The 21,636-nt window shown below is 48.0% G+C and overlaps 2 protein-coding genes across 2 annotated transcripts in view; both read right to left on the reverse strand.

The window, feature by feature from the left end:
- Positions 1-923: 923 nt before the first annotated feature.
- IQCF1 (IQ motif containing F1) lies at positions 924-8,495 on the reverse strand. The gene is made up of 5 exons (XM_021712205.1): positions 8,463-8,495; positions 8,249-8,368; positions 2,343-2,447; positions 2,142-2,204; positions 924-1,384 (listed from the first exon to the last, which is right to left on the reverse strand). The coding sequence occupies exons 1-5, from the start codon at positions 8,493-8,495 to the stop codon at positions 938-940; spliced, it is 768 nt and encodes a 255-aa protein (XP_021567880.1). The 3' UTR covers positions 924-937.
- A 3,468-nt stretch (positions 8,496-11,963) lies between these two features.
- Positions 11,964-21,636, reverse strand: part of RRP9 (ribosomal RNA processing 9, U3 small nucleolar RNA binding protein) — a 12,092-nt gene continuing 2,419 nt past the window's right edge. The window contains exons 3-15 of the mRNA XM_008057789.1: positions 16,820-16,929; positions 16,415-16,482; positions 16,291-16,332; positions 15,894-16,020; positions 15,173-15,297; positions 14,998-15,090; positions 13,976-14,076; positions 13,757-13,891; positions 13,612-13,674; positions 13,214-13,359; positions 13,055-13,134; positions 12,257-12,330; positions 11,964-12,132 (exon numbers count right to left, since the gene is read on the reverse strand). Of these exons, the coding sequence (XP_008055980.1) occupies positions 12,039-12,132; positions 12,257-12,330; positions 13,055-13,134; positions 13,214-13,359; positions 13,612-13,674; positions 13,757-13,891; positions 13,976-14,076; positions 14,998-15,090; positions 15,173-15,297; positions 15,894-16,020; positions 16,291-16,332; positions 16,415-16,482; positions 16,820-16,929 (1,258 nt within the window). The 3' untranslated portion in view covers positions 11,964-12,038. The remainder of the gene's footprint in view (positions 12,133-12,256; positions 12,331-13,054; positions 13,135-13,213; positions 13,360-13,611; positions 13,675-13,756; positions 13,892-13,975; positions 14,077-14,997; positions 15,091-15,172; positions 15,298-15,893; positions 16,021-16,290; positions 16,333-16,414; positions 16,483-16,819; positions 16,930-21,636) is intronic.

Raw genomic sequence — 21,636 nt, forward strand, 5'->3', positions numbered from 1 at the left:
GCAGAATGCCTTCTCTTCCACACCCTTGCCTGTGGAAACTCCCACATCGGGCTGGTCTAAAGGAGGATGAGTCCTAGCTTCCATTTTGGGACTGGGGGTGAGAGACAGATGGGGGTTGAGGTGGGAATGAGAGCTTGTGTTATGTTCTCTAACAGCTTCCAGTTGGGTCTCAGATTCTGACTTAAAAACCAAATATGAGGATATAACACTCAGTCAGGAAGAGAGACAGCTCAGGGTAGGTGGGCCCCTCTCAAATCATGGGGATGGGGGAGAGCAAGCCCTGAGCAACTAGACCCAGACGATCCTGGAAACCCAGAATTCCTGGAGAACGTGCTCCCATTGCCACAACCTTCCCTCCCAAACTTCCATTATACCCAGTCTTGGAGAGGGTGCACCAATTACATAGACCAAACATGAATGATCTTCCTGGCAGATGTGTGCCCCCAAATTTTCTACCTACAGCAAACATTGCTAATCAAATCACAGTCTCTAGTCCACGTGCAGCGGCTCATTCCTGTAATCCCAGTGCTTTGAGGGAGGGTGAGGCAGGAGAATTCAAGACCAGCCTAACCAACAAAGTGAGACTTCATCCCTACAGGAGAAAAAAAAACTATCTGGGTGTGGTGATGTGCACTTGTGGTCCTAGCTGCTAAGGAGGTTGAGCAGATGGACTGCTTGAGCCCGGGAGTTCAAAGCTGTAGAAAGCTATAATCAGTCCACTGCATTCAAGCCTGAGTGACAGAGGAGGCGGTGTCTCTAAAAAGAAAAGAAAAAAGTGCATTCTCTGCTCAGAGGGACTCAGAGTTCTTCTCCAAATGGGGCCTCAAACAACCCCTGTCAATTTCTCAGAGCTAGTATATCAGATGCTGAGTATCTGCCCTCATTTGCCCTGACTTCCTGGAGTTCATCAAACAGAATACGTCTGGAAAAGACCACTTCAGTGCTTTATGGGGAGGGGAATACACTCCGTCACAATGCAGGGCCCTGAGCCCAGCAAGATCTCCAGCTCAAGATGCAGCTGGTTGGCCGTGACTCTGTAGTGGCCCTTGATGAGACCCCTGGTAGCACAGGAATGACACCTCCAGTAGGCCTGGATGATGCGGACAGCGTTGAGCACCTGGCAGTAGCGCCGGCGGATGCGCCACATGCGGGCCCAGGACTGTAGTGTGACTGCTGCCCACTCCTTCCGCGAGAAGTTCTCCAGCACCACCCGCCGCCGTTTCTCCAGGAGCCTGGACAGGATCAACCGCCACCAGCACTGAATGATCCAGGCGCAGAGGGCTGCATGCAGCAGTGTCCGACGTACCAGTGTGCCCCGCCACCAGGCCTGAATCTTCAAGACTGTCATATCATTGTTAGGGAGCTTTTTTTGGTTTGGGGGGGACTTTCAAGAAAAAAAAAGAGAGACATTTAGAGAATGCTCCCCACCCACTTCAGCCCTAGGGTGTGCCAGGAAAGGTCCTGATTTCTTATCAGCAATTGCCCCTTCTTCTGGAATTCAGAAGCACTGGGCAGGGCACTGGCTGGAAACTGAAGACCAGGTAGGTGTCCTGCCTCTGCCACCTACAGGTTGATGGCCATATCACATCACCTTGCCTCTAAGTGTCAGTGTCCCCGTCCAGGAATACACCTGCCCTGGCTGCGTCATCCTGTTTTCCATGGACCCAGTTGGCCACTCTAGAACAAGAACACTGTAATCTAGGGTCAATGAGTTATCATGCCTCACCCGGGCCCAATCACCTACCTGGAATCCACGGCCCTTCCTTTCAGTCCCCTCCCAACTGCTGGAGAAGTATCATTCTTTGCTGGCCCTGCTCTTTCATCCCCAACTCCAGCTCAAATTCACACCTGTTCTCTCTCTGTCACATCATAGTCTTAAAAGTTTTCCCCACCCTGTAAAGTTCTGTTCCTCTTGTATCTTCCCCATCTTCACTTTTCTTGACTTTCACACTTTAAATCTTAATTCGCAAGCAAACATATATGTACACGCACACACACACACACACACACACACACACACACACACACACACACATCTCTACCTAAGCCCAGCTGCCCATATTGTGGTCATTCCACTCTACAAACACAGTCCTTACATCCTCATCCCCAGCTCCAGCACTGCGTGGTGTGGGAGATCGTACTTGTTTCTCTTTCACATCGGCCTTATCTGCTGCTTGTGTCTCAACAGGATCCAGAGTTTCAGCCTGAAAGAGAAATGGGGAAAGAAGACAAACAAAAATGAAGGGGTTTTTTTCTGTTCTTACCTCAGGACCCTGCAAAAGACTCTAGCCACAAGCACTGGGACCCAAGATCAGTAGCATCCAAGTCAGGGCTCCTCCTACCTCTGCTTTGGCCTTTGAGATTGGTGGCGTTGAGGTTGGCTTCCCCTTCTTCTGAGGTTTATCATCTTTTGTGGATTTCTTAGTCTTTTTAGGCTGCTTCGCCTCCTACAGTCAGCATTAGGGTAAAGACAAGAGTAGCGTTGCCATGCCACCCTTTCCATCAAATACCCACACATCCCCAGCTTCCAGAGTCTTCAATGTCTTTAATGTCAGTAGGTCCTCGTCCTGAGACATCCATGGGGACATCCCTCACAAGCCCACTGTGTCTGGTTCTCCCCTGCTCACCATTGGCCACACATGGATTGGGTGTAGATGGTTCAAATCCCCTCAGGTCTCTGTTTCTCCAGCCATGGCACAGGCAGGGAGAGTGGAGGAGGGAGACCTATGATGTCATAAGGGCACCTATGACTCAGGCATCAGATGACTCCTAACAGGTGAGGCCCCTCCAAGGAAAGGGCTAAAGTGCTGCCAATTCTTTTCTGTGAGAAATGGGCAAAAGCCCTGACCTCAAATGGCAAAATAGCAGAAATACTGGCCCATTGATGTAAAGGTGTATAAAAATAGTCATTCACTAGTAATAACATTTAATTGAAAAAAATGTAAATAACCATCAATAGGGGATTGATTTAATGATGTATACATAGTTCACTCATACTATAAAATACTACATCATTATTAAAAATAATGAATTTGCTAGACATGGAGGCTCATGCCTATAATACCAGCACTTTGGAAGGCTAAGGTGGAAGGATCACTTTAGCCCAGGAGTTCAAAACCAGCCTGTGCATCACAGCAAGACTTTGTCTCTACCAAAAAAATCAAAAAATTTTGATGGTGCATATCTGTAGTCCCAGCTACTTGGAAGGCTGAGGAGGAAAGATTGCCTGAGCTCAGGTGGTCAAGGCTGTTGTGAGCCATGATCATACCACAGGCACTCCAGCCTGGATGACAGTGAGAACTTGACTCAAAAATAAAATAAAGAGACAAACCATATGCTTCCTATAAGAAATCCATTTTATATATAATAATATAGGCAGGTTAAAAGTAAAACAAGTCTAGGCCAGGTGCAGTGGCTCACACCAGTAATCCTAGCACCTTGGGAGGCTGAGGTGAGAGGATTGCCTGAGCAACTTGCCAGGGGTTTGAGACCAGCCTGAGCAACTTGGCAAGACCTCGTCTCTACAATCAATCAAAAAATTAGCTGGGCATGGTGGTACATGCCTGTGATTCCAGCTACTTGGAAGATTGAGGCAGAAGAACCACCTGAGCTGGGCAGGTAGAGGCTTCTGTGGCCATGAGTGTGCCACTGCACTCCAACCTGGGTGACAGAGTGAGACTCTTACTCAAAAAAAAAAAAAGAAAGAAAGAAATGTAAAACAAGTACTTAATGCCAGCACTTTAAGAGGCCAAGGCAGGAGAATTGCTTAAGTCCAGAAGTTCTAGACCAGCCTAGGCAACATAGCAAGACCTCATCTCTACCAAAAAAAAAAAAAAATTGCCAGGCATGGTGGCATGTGCCTGTACTCCCAGTCTCTCAGAAAGCTAAAAGAAGGATCATCTGAGCCCAGAAAATAAAGGCTGCAGTGAGCTGTGACAGTGCTACTACACTCCAGCCTGGGAGACAGAGTGACTCTGACTCAAAACAAAAAAGAATATGCCCTATATAATTTCATTTATATAAAATTCTAGAAAAAGGCCAGAGAGCGGATCAGTGATTTCCTGGAGATTGGGGTGGGACTTAGGAGGGGTAAGAGGAAGGAATTACCAAGAAACATAAGGAAACATTTAGGAGTGATAGATATCAAACACAGCCCAAATCCTATCAGATTAACATAAATCTGCACACTAAAGGCCTATTTACTTCAGTTCTAATTACCTGATACATGACCAGCTTTCAACAGAAAATTGCAAGTCATGCAAAAAGGTAGAACACACACATATCACACACACACAATCTGAAGGGAGAAAGCGTTCATCAGAATCAAACTCAGATACAACACAAATGTTGAAATTATCAGACAGGGGATTTAAAATAGCTGATGAGTATATGAAGGGCTCAAGTAGAAAACGAGAAAACGTAATGCAAAAACAGATGGGTAATGTAAAAAAGAGTTAGAAACTCTAAGAATCAAAAAGAAATGCTAGAAATAAAAAAATTATAGCAGAAATGAAAAATATCTTCAATGTGCTTATCTGTAGGCTTGACATGACTGAGAAAAGATTCATTGAGCTTGGAAATATGCCAGTAGAAACATCCCAAACTGAAACACAAAGGGAAAAGAGAATGGGAGGGAACAGAACAGAGCATCCAAGAACTAGAGTCAATTTTTAAAATATGTAACAAATATGCACCTGGAATACCAAAAGGAGAAGAGAGAACAGAGCAGAATAAATATTTGCAAAAACAATGGCCAAGAACTTTCCAAATTAATGGTAGATACCAAATCATAGAGCCAAGAAACTCAGAGAACAACAAATAGGATAAATGCCCAAAAACTACACCTAAGTATATCATATTAAAACTGCAGAAAAACCGAGCCCAGTGGCTCAGCCTGTAATCCCAGCGCTTTGGGAGGCTGAGATGAGTGGATTGCCTGAGCCCGCGGGTTCAAGACCCCCCCTGGGCAACTTGGCGAGACCTACCGGGCGTGGTAGCGTGTGCCTGTAGTTCCAGCTATTGGAAGGCTGAGGCGGAAGGATCGCCGGAGCCCAGCAGGTCGAGGTTGCAGTGACCGGGTGCGGCCACTGCACTCTATCCAGTCTGGGTGACAGAATGAGACTCCAACTCAAAAAAAAAAATTAAATTTAACTCAAAATGGATCATAGCTCTGAATGTAACACATAAAACTTTAAGGAGAAAACTTTTATAGTGTTGCATTAAATAAACAGTTCTTAGGTATGACACCAAGACCATTATCTATGAAAGAAAAAAATGAAATCACTTAAATTTGATTTCAAAATTGAAAACGTTTGCTCAGTGAAAGAAATTGTTAACAAAACAAAAACTCAAGCCACAGAACTGGAGAAAATATATGCAAATCACTTCCTAGAAGGGACTTGTATCAAGACTATATCTCAAACTCTCAAAATTGAATAAGTAAATTATTAATAATTAAAAATTGGCAAAGAATTTAAATAAACACATCACCAAGGAGGATATAATTATAGCAAGTAAATGCATGAAATAGTGTTCAACATCATAAGCCATTAGGAAAATGCAAATTAAAACCGCAATGAGATGCCACTATGCCCCTGTTAGAATTGCTAAAATAAAAAATCATGGCAGCACTAAGAGCTAGCAAGAATGATGAATAACCAGAACATTGGTACACTGCAGGTTGAAATGAGAACAATACAGCCACCCTGGTAAATGCTTTGACAGTTTCTTATAAAATAAACATACACTTACTATATGACCCAGCAATTCTACTCCCGAGTATTTGCCCCAGTGAAATTAAGACTTATGCGCACATGAAAATATGAACATAAAGAGTCACAGCAGCTTTAATTGTAATAGCCAAAAACTTGAAACAACCCAAATACCCTTCAAAGGGTGAAATTAGCAAACAAAAACTGTTGTATATCTATACAATGGAATATAACTCAGCAGTAAAAAGGAACAAGCTGTTGATACATGCAACAATTTGTACAAACCTCAGAGACATTATGCTGAGTAATAGAAGTCAGTCTCAAAAGGCTATATATTGTATGATTCTATTTATTTGACATTCTCAAAAGGCAAATACCCTTATATTAAAATGAGCAGCCGGGCTCGGTGGCTCAGCCTGTCATCCCGTGCCTTTGGGAGGCTGAGGTGAGTGGATTGCCTGAGCCCGTGGGTTCGAGACCCGCCTGGGCAACTTGGCGAGACCTCATTTCTATAATAAATCAAAATGAGCCGGGTGTGGTAGCACGTGCCTGTAGTTCCAGCTACTTGAAAGGCTGAGGCGGAAGGATCACCGGAGCCCAGCAGGTTGAAGCTGCGGTGGCCGGGAGCGGCCTCTGCACTCCAGTCTGAGTGACAGAGTGAGACTCCAACTCAAAAATAATAAAAAATAAAAAATAAATAAAATGAGCAAAAGATTTGAACAGACGCTTCACCAAGAAGTAATATACAGATGAAAAATAGTCCCATGAAAAGACACCCAACATCATTATTCACTAGGAAATACAAATTAACACTAAAGTGAGATACCACTATACACTTATTCAAATGGCTAAAATTTTAAAGTACTAACAATAACAAGTATTATAAAGGATATGAAACACAGTGGCTCATGCCTGTAATCCCAGCACTTTGGGAGGCTGAGGCAGGAGGATAGCTTGAGCCCAGGAGTTTGATACCAGCTTGGACAACATACTGAGACCTCATGTCTACAAAAAAATTTAAAAACTAGCTGGGCATGGTGGTGCATACCTGTAGTTCCAACTACTCAGGAGGCTGACACAGGATTGTTTGAGCCCAGGAGTTGGAAGCTGCAGTGAGCCATGATCGTGACACTGCACTCCAGACTGGGCAACAAAGTGAGACCCTGACTCAAAGAGAAAACAAAAAAGGATATAGAACAACTAGAACACTCATAAATTGCCAGTAGGAATCCAAAATTGTACAGCTACTCTGGAAAAGTTTGGCAGTTTCTTATCTGAAACATAAGACCCAGCAATTTAGCTCCTTGGTATTTACCCTAGAGAAATGAAAATTTACACCCACAAAAGTTCATAGTAACTCTATTTATGACCACCAAAAATTAGAAACAAAGCCGGGTGCTGTGGTTCATGCCTGTAATCTGAGCACTTTGGGAGGTCAAGGAAAGAGGACCCAGGACCAGCCTGGGCAACATAGTGAGACCTCGTCTTTACAATAAATCAAAAAATTAGCCAGTTGTGATGATGTACACCTGTAGACCCAGCTACTTGGAAGGCTGAAGTGGAAGGATTACCTTAACCCAGCAGGCTGAGACTGCGGTAGCTGTGATCATGTCACTGTACTCCTGCCTGGGCGACAGAGTGAGATCCTGACTCAAAAAAAGAAAATTAGAAACAACCCAAATGTCCACCACATAAACAACCTGGGGTCCACTTATACAATAGAATACTACTTAGTAAGAAAAAGGATGCAACAATATGAGTGAATTTCAGACACTATGCTGAGTCAAAGAAGCCAGTCTCAAAATGTTTCATACAGTGTAATTCTATTTATGTGACATTCTCAAAAAGACGGATCTGTGGCTGCCAGGAGTTAGTGATGGGGAAGGTTTAATGACAAAGGGGCAATACAAGGAGTTTTTTAGGGTAACAAATTCTGTGTCTTGGTTGTGATGGTGGCTATATGAATCTATATATCTATTATAGTTTACAATTTCCAGAGCTGTCCACACCCCCCAAAAAGTCAATTTTGCTATACAATAATTTTTAAAATTTTAGAAGCCTTGTATATCACATCAAACAAGTTTATTGTGCATAAATTTTAAAAGCAACTCAGAGCAATCATGATCCTCATATTTGGGTCTATATATTTCAGGAGCAAAGAAATGAATGAAGGCTTCTGCACTACAAGGAACAGAAATGATTCCACCTTCAGAGCCCAGGGTAACTAGTGGGCTAGAGCCCAGGAAGAAGGGAGACCCAAACAGGGAGGAGGCCCAGGAGCTGAGGCACTGGAGAATGTGGTGACACTGGGGGCAGGGAGTTGCTGAGGCCTTGAGTGCCACCAGAACTGGCTCAGACTCTAGCCAGTGGGCAGGGAGGAGCCACCACAGGGGCTGAGGAACAGGGGTAGCACCACCCAAGGGGAGGTTTTGAAGGTGTACTGAGTAAGGGGTCTGGGACCAGCATGGTGGGGTGAGCCTCCTGGAGCTGGAGGAAGTAACACAGGGAGCAAGATATAAGCACCTCCCAGGCCTCACTGAGTGACTGCCAGGTGCAGAAGTACCAGCATTCCAGGGCCTCTCCCACTCTCCAACCTCATTCCCACTGTCCTCCACCTTCTCTATCAGAGTTTCCTCCCAGAGGTTCTCAGTAGACCCCTTCAGGGAGGGGAGAAAAAGAGAAGAAAGCAGGGGACAGTGAGGGTCCTGATGAGATCAGCCCTCCACAGATGCTCTTAGCTCCATGGCCTACAAAGGGAAAGCAGGTCTCCTGGGAGTGGGCCATGCTAAGATGGCCCATTGGCCCCTACCTCAGTCATTTTTCTGCAGCAGTTTCCTCGTCACCTCCAGATAAGTGAACCTCTCATGCAGAACCTGGCATAGCTGCATTCTCAGGAGGATCTGGCAGTTGACTTGGTGGATGCTGCACCTTGAAAAATCCTGTGGCCCCTTTTCCAGACCTTCATTGTGGTCCTCACCCAATCATGTCCAGTAACCTGTTTGCTGGCCTGTCTCCTCCCTTATTTGGCTCCTGGTGGGTGGAGTCCAAGTATTTTCCTCACATGTGTCCCCACATGCTAAACAGTGCTGGCATGTCGCAAGTTCCAAATAAATGCTCATTGAATGAATGAATGAACGAATATTATAAGGTAAAACAGACCAAATTGCTTCTCTATGAAGACCCAAGGCCCTCAGGTCCTGAGATCCTTCCCTCCATTTCTAGGGACAGGTCCTATCACTGCTCTCCCCTGCACCCAATGTCCCCAGTAGGGGTGGGGGTGAGTGGGCAGTAACTGGGCTGGGATTGAGAAGATTCTGCACTGGGGAAGGTGGAGTTTAGCACTGGGAACTGGACAGAAACCAGATCAGCAAGCACTAAGATAGGGGTGGGGAAGAGAGAAAAGGCAGAGATGTGGTGGATTTGGAAGGCAGAGGAAGGCCTAGGAGGGGCAGGGGAGCAGGTACTTGGAGAAGAGCTGGTAGGTAACCCCTCCCTGGACTAGCTGTCACTCTCTTACCTCTGCCCAGGTTTTCTGTCTATACACTTCTCCAGTCAGGAGACTCTAGGAAATGGATCTTTCAGAAAGATTGTCTTGGGGCCTATGCACAGGGTATTCCAAGTCTGAGGATATGTTCCCCCTTGACCTTCTCATCATTCCGGTCTCGCTCAATGTCGCTTCTCAAGAGACATTTCAGACCACATGCCCCAGTCTGTCCTCTTACTCAGCTTCACCTGTTCAAAACACTGGTCATCTGAATTTGTGTCAGGTGTCTCGTTTATATGCTTTATACTTCCAGTAGGCAAGCATCTTTAATATGGGAACTTTTTCTTGTTCATTTCTGTATCCCCATGGCCTAGAACAGGAAGTGGGACATCATTGGAACACAATAAAGTTTTGTGGGACTGACGATGGATAAATGGAAGCATGGATGGATGGATAGATGGATGGATGGATGGATGGATATGCCACAGAGGGCTAGGGACAGTTTTCCAACAGAAAAATTGAGTTACATTTCCAGAAGAAAATGAGAATGAGTACTTGATGGACAAAGTCATAGGTTTCCAAGACATATTACTGTCACCATCCCCATAAAGTAGCCCCAACCCTTGTCACTGCTACTAGCCAGTGCATTCCAGAGCTGCAGAAAGATGAAACTCAGGGTGCGCGCCACAGGCCCATACTGGGAAGAAACTGAGTTGCCAGCCCTATTGCCTTTACCTCCCTGGCTCCTTGTATCCCGTTGGAAGATGAGTTGATGGTAGATTCCCCTCAAAGAGTGGCCTTACTTCTAGGCCCATTCTCAAGCAGGAAGGAAGAGTGGATACAAGCTGCTTATCTGCCATGTCACCCTTCTAGTAGTGGTCAGCAGGTTAGAACCTGGTCGTTCCATCCTCATCTCCTGGACCATTAGAATCTGAGGTTGCCCTCCAGCAGCATCCCCTGCCCAATCAGGAGTAGAAAAACCCCAGCTCTAGCAGGAGAGTGGGGGAATGATGTTCTGGATTGAGCAGATTATATGGCGGATTCATTACGGAAAAGTCCCCAGTTTCGGTACACTTTGCAACATGACTTGGGAGTCGCTCTCATCAAAAGATGGAGTCTCTTTCTCTTGAATCTGGCGTGCTCTGCCATTCATTTTGACCAATCAAACGTGATAGAAGTGCTAGATCCTAGCCTGAACCTCTAGATGGTTGGCATGCTTCTGCTCACTCTCCTGGAATCCTGTTCAGACACATGAACAGACCTGGGCTAGCCTGCTATAGAATGAGAAACCACATACAGAGGTGCAGTTTTCCTAGTGGATCTGCTGCCAGCCAAATTTCAAGCAGATCAGTCAAGATCAGCAGCACCCCCAGACCCACAGCTGACTGCAAAAGCGTGAGTAAGCTCAGCTGGGACCAGAAGAAACTCCCAGTGGACCTATTTGCTCTCAGTCACTGAGTTTTGAGATGGTTCTGTCATCCAGCAATAGCTAGCTGACTGATGCAGCAGCCATGGAAAGCATCCACTCACTCTCCAACTGAGAGCTGAAACAGCCAGATTTTGGCCAAAGCAGGAGAAGAGAAGGGTCCTGGGAGAGACTGAAGGCACCAGTTTGCTGAGGGTAGCCCCTGCCCAAGAATCCAGCAACAGTCAGAAAGCCCCAGCTGAGCAAGGCTAAGCAGAATTAAAACTATGGGAGAAGCGATTTTCAGTTTCAGTTCCAAGTGTTTGTTTTCACTTCCTGAGAATGTACTAATAGAAAAGGGTTTACATGTTCAGGGCTTTTCCTTGATGCTTGCAAGGCTACTGTGGAGGTATGTTTAGGACACTACTGAGCTCAAATTAAGGTAGGATATATGAGGGAGTGAATTCTCTGATCCTTTGCAGGATTTTCGTGGGCTTAGTCTGACCTTGACCCAATAACCCTAGGAGGACAACTGCAGGCACAGGTCAGTCTGAGGGGGAGCCCTGTGGTTTCCCCCTCCCAGGGAACGACATCACCCTTTCATAATTTCAGCTGTGGGACCAGTGAGCTAATGGCTTTTACCTTAACACCCCCTTCTCATTTTTCCCTGAGGAGGGGCCCTCGTTGTGCCTCCACACCTCCAGCCCACCTCTTTACCTCCTCCTCGTTAGCTTCACCCACAGCAGGAGTGAACTACCTAGCTGGTGAAATCAGGGAATATGAACATTCCTTTGATACAGAAGGGTCATGGCTGTGACAGGCAATGCAGCGTGTCCCATCCCTTCAGCCTGGTTATGTCATTCAGACCAAAGGCAGAGTTCTTCCCAACTTTGACTCTTGTTCCCAGACAGTAAGCCCATCAGTGCAGGGTCAGTCCCACTCCTATTCCAGACCCCTGCACCTCAAGGGCAGTCTGTCCCCTCCAGCTTCCTCACCTGGTCTGGGTGAGGAACTCAAGTCAGCCTGCCTTGCAGGCCCAGTTGTCCACAGTTCAATTCTGACCCCAGCACCAGCCCTTACACACAATTGGACAGCCGTGGCTTCTGAGACGAGGGGTCAGTAGCTTTAGACCTCTATCAAGCATTGGCTGGGGAGCTTCCTGATGAGGCCATGCAGGATACTCAGGGACCAGGAGCTTGGAGCCGCTGAGATCTCCATCCCAGTTTCTTTGGAAAAAGATAAAAGCCCTCAGGCTAGCAGAGGGGCAAAGCTGAGTGACTACTGGAGTCCTGTCCCTCCGCAGGCCTCTTCTGGCCTATAGTCCCTGTTACACCCCTACCCTCAAGAAGCTGCAAGAAACAAGGCCCAAAAGAAAAGGCTTTTAATACAAAGAGGGTGGAGCCTGGCCTGGGAAGGACTTAAATAAGGAGGGAGAGTGTCAGGAGCCAGCAGCCGGGGGCACAGGGACCCTTCGGAGTGGGATGATGCAGACAGAGTTCCGAGCCTCTTTGATTCGCCACCATCGGCCAAGTCTGCAGGGGATGAAAGAAACAGCTGAGACCTGGCCCAGCCCTACCCAGTCTCCACCCCATCCCCACCCAGCTGCCCAGCCAGCACCACTTTGCCCTCACCTGCACTCTCAAAGGTCACACATACCTGTGCTCCTGCCCCACTCCAGCTACCAGGAAGTCCCCAGCACTGGAGAACTTCAGGCTGTTGATAAAACCCATCTGAGGAGAGAGAAAACCAATGTGGTAAGACATTAGAATATCCCTCCACCATCACAGTCAAGGGCTTGGCCTTACCAGGCCTAGATTAAATCCCTGCTGTGCCTCTTGCCACCTCATGAGATGGGCCTGCCCTTAACCCATCAGCCTCAGCCTCCACATCTGTGAGATGGAGCACATAGAGCACTAGGCTGGCAATGAGTTTGTGAGGGTTAAGGAGACAGTGTATGCCAAGTATGTGCCAAGGCTGTGGCTTAAGGCCTGGCTCCTGGTTGTGAGGCCTGGAGACCCATGACTGTCACCACTGACCCAGGCCCTGCACTCTCAGCACATGTCACTTACAGATTCTACTCTCTCCCAGGCTGCCCAAGTATGGACGATCAAGTCCACATACCCTAGCTTGGCACTTGATCTGGTACCAGTTGTGCAGAACCAATTACAGCATCAGGTCTCCAGGTCTTTTCCCATGCTGTTCCCTCCCTTGTACCCAAGACAGGGCCTAGGACAGAGAGGGAGGCAGAGGAGGGAAAGGGGCAAGAGGAAGGAGGAGGGAAAGGGGCAAGAGGAAGGAGGATTCCTGCCAGGTCTTGTGCCAGGAGCTGGCCCTGCCATGAGGAGGGTCCTTTCTGGCAGGACAAAGGACATTAAAGAGTTAATCCCAGGGACATGAGCTCCAAGGACCTCAGAAGTGTGGCAAAGACAGGCTGAGCATTCAAGTTCCACTCACCATGGGAATGTCGCAGAGATGGTCAAGCCGCCGGAAGCCCTCCCCACACTGCCAAAGCCGCACGCAAGAGCTGTGGGAGCCTGGAAGGACAAGGATGGTGAGCAACCCCCATACCAGTCTACCCTGAGACCCCTCCTCCCTGCCTCGCAGGGCACATGCCTGTGGCCACAAGGTCTGTGTTGAGTAGGGCTGCCACTGACGATACCCAGAAGGGTTGCTCCAGACCTGGCTCCCCATGCAGCCCATGAGCTTCACGCTGCAAGGCAAGTGGCCGCTTCTTGGAGAGGCCCCACAAGGCCACGGATCTATGGATAGGAGTAGTCTATGAGGGGGGCAGGGGTAGGACAAAGGCCACACAGCAGGAAGGGATCAAGGATACACACACCAGTGGCAAGATGTGAACAAGGTCACCTGAGCAATCTGCCTCGGTGTCCTCATCTGTGAAAAGGAGTTACACCAGCTCCCCCACAGGGCTAAGAGGCAAGCTCAAGGCCTGGCAGGGAGCAAGCACTAGGGAGCAGCAGCAGTGGTGGTAGACATCAAAAGGCAGCTCTTACCCATCATCTGCACCTGACACCATGTGTTCCTCATTGATTAGATGGATGCAGTCAATGGAGCCCCTGGAAGAAGGGGCTGTGAGGGGCATGGCCAGACTCCACCCTCAGCCCACACAGTCCCCACCTGACACAGCAGCTGCCTTACTGGTGGCCATAGAAAACAAGCTGGGACTCTTCAGGGATCTTCCACACACGCACAGTCCCATCCCGGCCTCCGGCTGTCACACAGCACTCCCGACTCAGGGCATCCAGTGCAGCCACAGCATCCTGGTGCCCGAAGCTGGAAGGCAGGACACAACAGGACAGGGGTCACACATGAACTCACACACACAAAGCTGCATACCTTCTCCCCATGCACACTCACAGTGTCTCCACATAGGCATTCTCCGCCACATTCCACACCTTCACAGAGCGGTCATGGGATGTGCTGTAGAGCTGGTGGGTGCCTCTGCGGAATGCTAGCCCCTAAGGGTACATGGAGAGAGACAAAAGGGAACCTGGGCTATAGCCGGCAAGAGAGAGGTCAGGCCCAGGGAGGACTTCCCAAAAGCAAGTCACATGGTACAGCTAGCTCCCCATGAAAGCACTCTATTATGGCACTTCTGTGTGGCCCACATGCCAGCCTGCTTATGAGCAGATGCAGACTTCTCAAGGCCCTCCTGATTTCTGAGCAAGCTCAACTCAGTCACCCCCCCAGCTCCACCCCATCCCTTCAGCCTGTTTATGTCCTTTACAGCAGGGGTTCCCAACTCCCAGGCCATGAACCGGTATCAGTCTGTGGCCTGTTAGGAACTGGGCCACACAGCAGGAGGTGAGAGGTGGCAAGCGAGTGAGGCTTCTTCTGTAGTTATAACTGCTCCCCATCGCTCACATTACAGCCTGAGCTCTACCTCCTATCAGATCAGCACTGAAAAGCCTGCTTCCGTTACCAGCATCCTATCTTTGTAAAGCAGAGTTTTCTGCAGTGACAGCAACCAAAATGAGATTACAGAGTAGACTGGACATAAGCCAATACACTTTGGGTGTCACTGTCTCCCCTCACCCCCAGATGGGACCATCTAGTTGCAAGAAAACAAGCTCAGGGCTCCCACTGCTTCTGCATTATGTGAGTTGTATAATCACTTCACTATATATTACAAAGTAATAATAATAAAAATAAAGTACACAATAAATGTAATGCACTTGAATCATCCTGAAACCATCGCCCCTGCCCAGGTCCGTGGAAAAACCATCTTCCATGAAACCAATCTCTGATACCAGAAAGGTTAGGTATTGCTGGCTTACAGCACCACTCACTACCCCAGGGTGTAGGTTCCCTGAGCACAGGGCCTGGCCCACTCAGTAGGAGCACACTAAATATTCACTAAGGAAGGCCCAGCTCCTTACCGACACAGCGTCCCGGTGCCCAGTGAAGGTGTACAGATGCCTGCAGCTCTGGGCCTCCCAAATGAGAATGAGCTTACTGCGGTCACCCGAGGCCTGTGGGGAAGAATACAATGACCACAGGCACACACTGTGCACGCAGACCTCCCTCCTGCCCCCAAGGCCAACCTGGTCTTACAAGGTACTTGCCATCAGAGGAGATGGCCATGCAGAGGATGTGGCTGCTGTGGCCAGGGGGCTGTCCCTCAGCACTTTTCTTGGCTCGAGGAATCACATGCAGCTTCCGTCCACTCTCCATACTCCCTGCCACCAAGGGGGAGAGAAGTTACTAGAACGGGGGGATGGATGTGACTGACAACACCTCCCCAGGGGCAGCATGGGTAGAGGGGCCATGGAAAAATTCCTGGACTCGGTCAGAAGACCTCTGAACAAGTCACCTCAGTTTCCTCATCTATTAAGTGGGTGTAATAGTCTCGGACAACAGCCATGACAACCACAGAAAAGAAGGAATACAAAAGTGTCCTGGGATGGATGGTGTAAATTCTTCCAGTTACACAGTGGTTGGGTGAGGACACTGCTCAGCTGCTGAAAGTTGAGAATCCAGAAGGGCCAGGGACTCAATTCCAGGAATTTGCAGAGCCTCAAACATCTTCTAGTCCAACCACCCACCTGTGGCGTCAATTCCCATTAAGTCATTGTCCTGCCTTTGCTCAACTGTCTCTAGGGACGGGGAGCTCATAAACCCCACGCTAGACAGAAACTCTCATTGTCAGGAAAGCACCCCTTGGGAAGTAAACCCACCTCCAGAGGCTTCCCCACTTCAAGGATGACTATTCCCTCTTCCCAGACCAACCCTGCTGGATGTGTCCTGGGTGCTGCACCTCCACCAAGGCACTCACATTTAATGATGGTGCAGTCTTTGGCGGCAGAGAAGATCGCCAAGTCATCTGGAGTGATGACCAAACATGTGATGGAGAGCTGGTGGCCCCGTAAAACTCGAATGTCACCTGGAGTGGGGACCTGGATCTGGACAGACAGGGGCTGGGTCACTGGGATGGGGACATGAAGGCACCCTCCACCCCAATACCGGCCCTGCCCACTCACCCTCACCAAATTGAAAACAGGACCCATGGTTGCAAGGAGCAAATCCTTATCTGACCCTGTCTGCCCAAGTATCCACTTTGTTCCAGAGCAAAAACCCTCAGAGCCTGAGCCCCTATTGAGCCATCTGTCCACCAACCCAAGTGGGACCCCAAATTCTCTTAAACGTTATACCAAAGTACTGCACTCACTCACCTCCTTTGCCACGGACTTCTGCAGCCTGCCTCTCTGCTCAAGCTGCATGAAGGGAAGAAGGGTGAGGTTCCGGGAGCAGGTCCAGCCTCACTCTTACCTCCCCTACCCTCCCCTCCACACTCACCACATCCTCCTTCAGGCGCCCTGCCACCTGGTCCTCCTCAAAGGCTCGGGCCTCGGCCTTCTCCTCCTCTGTGCAGGACAGACCAGACCAAATAAACCAAGACTGAGCCTCCACTCTTCCTTTCCCATCCCATCCCCTCCCCACCGTCTCAGTGCTGGGTTCTGCAGGAAGTTCAGGCTGCCTCAGCAGAGCAGAGAGTGGGCTGGAGGGTTTCCTCTTGCCTTACTTCTCAGGTTGAAAGCCCCACAGGTGCCCCAGGAGGCCCATTAGAGCTCCAGCACTAGCAGCCCTGGCGCCCACTGGATACCTGCGTCAGTCACCCATTAGGTGGCTAGGGCTGCAACAGCGGGCAGCAGACAGGCATAAGCACAGACCCATCCCTGGCAGGCCTGCCCACTGGCTCACCTTGCTGCCGGAGCTGTTCCAAGTAAAGCTTGGCCAAGCGCAGCTTCTTTTCCTGTGCAGTCTCCTCCAGCTCTTCCTCCTCTTCCTCCTCAGGCCTCCTTGGAGCTAAGCTGTGGGCAGAAGGGGGCTGGGTCAGAAGAGCTAACCCCACTTCTCTGGCCACTAGATCCATACCTCCTCAATGCTCTCCCTGTCACTCAACCTTTCCCATCCTGGCCAGCCTCATGGCTTGTGATTAGACTGCAGAAAACTGAAAGATGACTAACCAAACACAAAGGCCCCACTCAGTGCCCAGCGTAAGCGTGGAAACAGACCCCAAACCCCAAAGTGACTGCTAAAGTCTCTCGACTCTGGGAGAAAGAGAAAGTTCAACAGGCTTCCAAGAGAAATAGATATGTACAAGGGGTCAGGAATCAAAATGATCAGATATCTCAAAAGCAGTACTGGGGAAAAAAGGCAAAGGCAGCCAGGTTCGGTGGCTCAGCCTGTAATCCCGCGCCTTTGGGAGGCTGAGGTGAGTGGATTGCCTGAACCCACGGGTTTGCGACCCGCCTAGACAGCGAGACCTCATCTCTACAATAAATCAAAAAATCAGCCGGGCATGGTAGTGCATGCCTGTAATTCTGGCTATTCAGAAGGCTGAGGTAGAAGGATCCCCGGAGCCCAGCAGGTGAGGCTGCGGTGGCTGGGAGCGGCCACTGCACTCCAGTCTGAGCAACCAAGTGAGACTCCAACTCAAAAAAAAAAAAAAGACAAAGGCACCTCACACAAAACTCTGAAGAAATATGCTTATCCCTAGAATGCCATGCCCAGTGACAACATCAACAATGAATTACGTTATTAACAGATGTGCAAGTTGCCACAGAATTAGTCCTTTCTCCTTTTTTAAGATGGATAGAGGATGTATTCCCCAAATAACAGAGTAAACTAAAGGAGAAAGGCATGGGATACCAGTAACAAGAACTCCAACACGGAGAGCAGAAGAAATGACAACCATCCCCAGACATAAGGGGTAGGGAGAGCCATTCCAATCAGATCCAAGGACCAAAGAAGCAGACACATGAGGACTATCATCGCAATAGACTCACTGCCACATACCATCCTCTACCCTCAGGACAAGGTTCTGGGTCAACCTTATCCAGTTCGGGTTTGACCTTGTGCTGAAGTTCCTGTTTTCCCCTCCATGTCCCCATCACCAGACCAGCTGAGGGCACTCATTTCACTCAAAGACAGGCCCTGCTTTGACCTGCTCTTGGGAGCTGGAGATAGGTCATGGGAACTCCAAAGCAGAAAATCCAGGGCAGCCCACTCCTCTGATCACATTCTGCATATATTTAGTTTCTGCTGGTTGCTCCAACCATGTTTCCCAGGATTCATTCATGACCTTGCCCAAGACTTCCCCAGAAGGGACCTTGAAAACTCTCAGGAAAACCAAGGCCAGACCATGCTCCAGAGACCATTTAGTGCCCTGTGCCTGGCAACAGGGCTGGTGCTACCCTTCCCTTTACACAGCCAAGGCGGGGACTTCTACTCAGTTTATCCAAATTAATCAATCACACATAGGAGGCAGAACTCTAAAGAAAAGCAAGGGATGTATACACTGTATGAATCCATTCATATGGCATGCTGGAAAAGGCACAACTCTAGGGACAGTGGTTAGTAGAATTGAGGGGAGAGACAGAGGCTGACTACAAAGGAGCAGGGGGAATTTGACAGTATGACACCCTTCTATAACTTTGTGGTAGTGGTAGTTACACAGCTGTGTGCATTTGTCAAAACTTTCAGAACTATACACTTAAAAAGGTGAATGTCATTGTATAAAGGTACACCTGAATGAGAAAATTTTATAATGTAAAAAAGAACACTCAACAGAAACCCTACAAGCCAGAAGGGATTGAGGCCTTGTCTTCAATCTCCTCAAACAGAATAACAGTCAGCCAAAGATTTTGTATCCCGTAAAACTAGGTTTCATAAATGAAGGAGAAATAAAGTCTTTCTCAGACAAACAAAAGCTAAAGGAAGTTGTTACCACTAGACCAGTTCTACAAGAAATACTCAAAGGAGTTTTAAATATTAAAACAAAAGGTCAGATTACACCAGTTTAAAAAAACACTGGAAATCATAAAGCTCACAATACTTATAGAACACCAACACAATAGAGGAAAAAAAATACAGCAACCAGGTAACAACCAGTGTGATGAACAGAATACTACCTTACATATCATTATTAACCCTAATTGTAAATGGTCTAAATGCCATTCTGCCAAAATGGATTTTAAAAAAGCCCAATCCAAATATCTGCTGCCTTCAAGAGAACCACTTAACACACAAAAGACTTCCTGTAGACTCAAGGTAAAGGGGTGGAAAAAAATATTCCATGCAAATGGAAAACAAAAACTAGCAAAAGTAGCCATTCTCATATCAGATAAAACAGATTTAAATTAACATCAGTTGACCATCATCAATAACTCAAAAAACAACAGATGCTGGAAAGGATGTGGCATAAAAGGAACACTTCTACACTGTTGGTGGGAGTGTAAACTAGTACAGCTTCTGTGGAAAACAGTGTGATGATTCCTCAAAGATCTAAAAATCGACCTCCCATATGACCCTGCAATCCCCCTACTGGAAATATGACCAGAGGAACTCAAATCACTCTATGAAAAAGGTACCTGCACACGCATGTTTATTGAAGCGTTATTTACAATAGCAAAAACATGGAACCAACCATGCTGCCCAAAAACAGAGGACTGGATAAAAAAATGTGGTACAAGCCGGGCTCGGTGGCTCAGCCTATAATCCCGTGACTTTGGGAGGCTGAGGTGAGTGGATTGCCTGAGTCCGCGGGTTCGAGACTCGCCTGGACAACTTGGCGAGACCTCATCTCTACAATAAACAAAAAATTAGCCGGGCATGGTAGCGCACGCCTGTAGTTCCAGCTACCTGGAAGGCTGAGGTGGAAGGATCGCCGGAGCCCAGCAGGTCAAGGCTGCGGTGGCCGGGAGCAGCCACTGCACTCCAGTCTGGGCAACAGAGTGAGACTCCAATGCAAAAAAAAAAAAAAATGTGGTACATATACACGATGGAATAGTACGCAGCCATAAAGAAGAACAAAACTGGCTGGGCACGGTGGCTCATGCCTATAATCCTAGCACTTTGAGAGCCTGAGGTGAGAGGACTGCCTTAGCCCAAGGGTTCAAGACCAGCCTGGGCAACTTGGCAAGACCTCATCTCTACAAAAAAATCAAAAAATCAGCAGAGCATGGTGGCACATGCCTGTAATTCCAGCTACTTGGAACGCGGAGGTGGAAGGATCACCTGAGCCCAGCAGATCAAGGCTGCAGTGGCCATGAGTGTGCCACTGCACTCCAGTCTGGGCGACAGAGTGATACTCCAACACACACACACACACACACACACACACACACACACACAAAGGACAAAATTACTAACTTTGCAGCAACTTGGATGGACTTAGAAGCTATAATACTGAATGATCTATCACAGAAACATAGAACCAAGTATGTCACACATTCTTACTCATAAGCAGACCCTGAACAACTATCTCAATACTTTAAGAAAGGGAATGACAGTAGTGGGAAACTGCCAGGGGAGAGGGGGGCACACCCCATCAACAAGGGTACCTGCATAATGAACATTTGTATACCTAACCCTGAATTGTACCCCACATATTTAAAATAAAAAATAAGACCCAGGCTCGGTGGCTCAGCCTGTAATCCCGTGCTTTGGGAGGCTGAGGTGAGTGGATTGCCTGAGCCCGCAGGTTCGAGACCCACCTGGGCAACTTGGCGAGACCTCATCTCTACAATAAATCAAAAAATTAGCCAGGCATGGTAGTGTGCACCTATAATTCCGGCTACTTGGAAGGCTGAGGCGGAAGGATCGCCGGAGCTCAGCAGGTCGAGGCTACAGTGGCCGGGAGCGGCCACTACACTCCAATCTGGGTGACAGAGTGAGACTCTAACTCAAAAAAAAAAAAAAAAATCAGCCTGGCATGGTAGCGCATGCCTGTAATTCCAGCTACTCGGAAGGCTGAGGCGGAAGGATCGCCGGAGCCCAGCAGGTCGAGGCTACAGTGGCCGGGAGCGGCCACTGCATTCCAGTCTGGGCAACAAAGTGAGACTCCAACTCAAAAATAAAAATAAATAAAATTAAATAAATTAACTTCAGTTTAAAAAAGACAAAGATGATTATTATATAATGATAAAGAGATCAATCCAACAAGAAGATTTAACAATTTTAAATGTATATGAACCTAACACCAGAGCTCCCAGCTTTATAAAACAAATTCTACTAAACCTAAGAAACAGTGAGACAGCAATACAATAATAGTGAGAGACCTTAACACTCCGTTGACAGCAACAGACAGGTCATCAAAGCAAAAGGTTAAGAAACATTGAGCCAGGCTCAGTGGCTCAGCCTGCAATCCCAGCGCTTTGGGAGGCTGAGATGAGTGGATTGCCTGAGCCCGCGGGTTAGAGACCTGCCTAGGCAACTTGACGAGCCCTCATCTCTACAATAAATCAAAAATTAGTCGGGCGTGGTAGCGCGCATGTAGTTCCAGCTACTTGGAAGGCTGAGGGGAAGGATCGCTGGAGCCCAGCAGGGTCGAGGCTGCGGTGGCCGGGAGTGGCCACTGCACTCCAGTCTAGGTGACAGGTAAGACTCTAACTCAAAAAAAAGAAAGAAAGAAAGAAAGAAACATTGGTGTTAAATGGACCCTAGCCGGGCTCGGTGGCTCAGCCTGTAATCCCGCGCCTTTGGGAGGTTGAGGTGAGTGGATTGCCTGAGCCCGC

This window comes from Carlito syrichta, unplaced genomic scaffold (assembly GCF_000164805.1).
Source record: "Carlito syrichta isolate Samal-C Ts95f unplaced genomic scaffold, Tarsius_syrichta-2.0.1 Scaffold303129, whole genome shotgun sequence".
Lineage (NCBI taxonomy): Eukaryota > Metazoa > Chordata > Mammalia > Primates > Tarsiidae > Carlito > Carlito syrichta.

Excerpts from the sequence above, each read along its gene's own strand:
- IQCF1 (XM_021712205.1), bottom strand. The coding sequence starts at position 8,495 with ATGGCCCACTCCCAGGAGACCTGCTTTCCCTTT. Across the intron at positions 8,369-8,462 it reads AGGAGACCTGCTTTCCCTTT|GGGTCTACTGAGAACCTCTG; the intron begins GTAGGCCATGGA and ends CCCTCCCTGAAG. Across the intron at positions 2,205-2,342 it reads TCTCAAAGGCCAAAGCAGAG|GCTGAAACTCTGGATCCTGT; the intron begins GTAGGAGGAGCC and ends TTTCTCTTTCAG.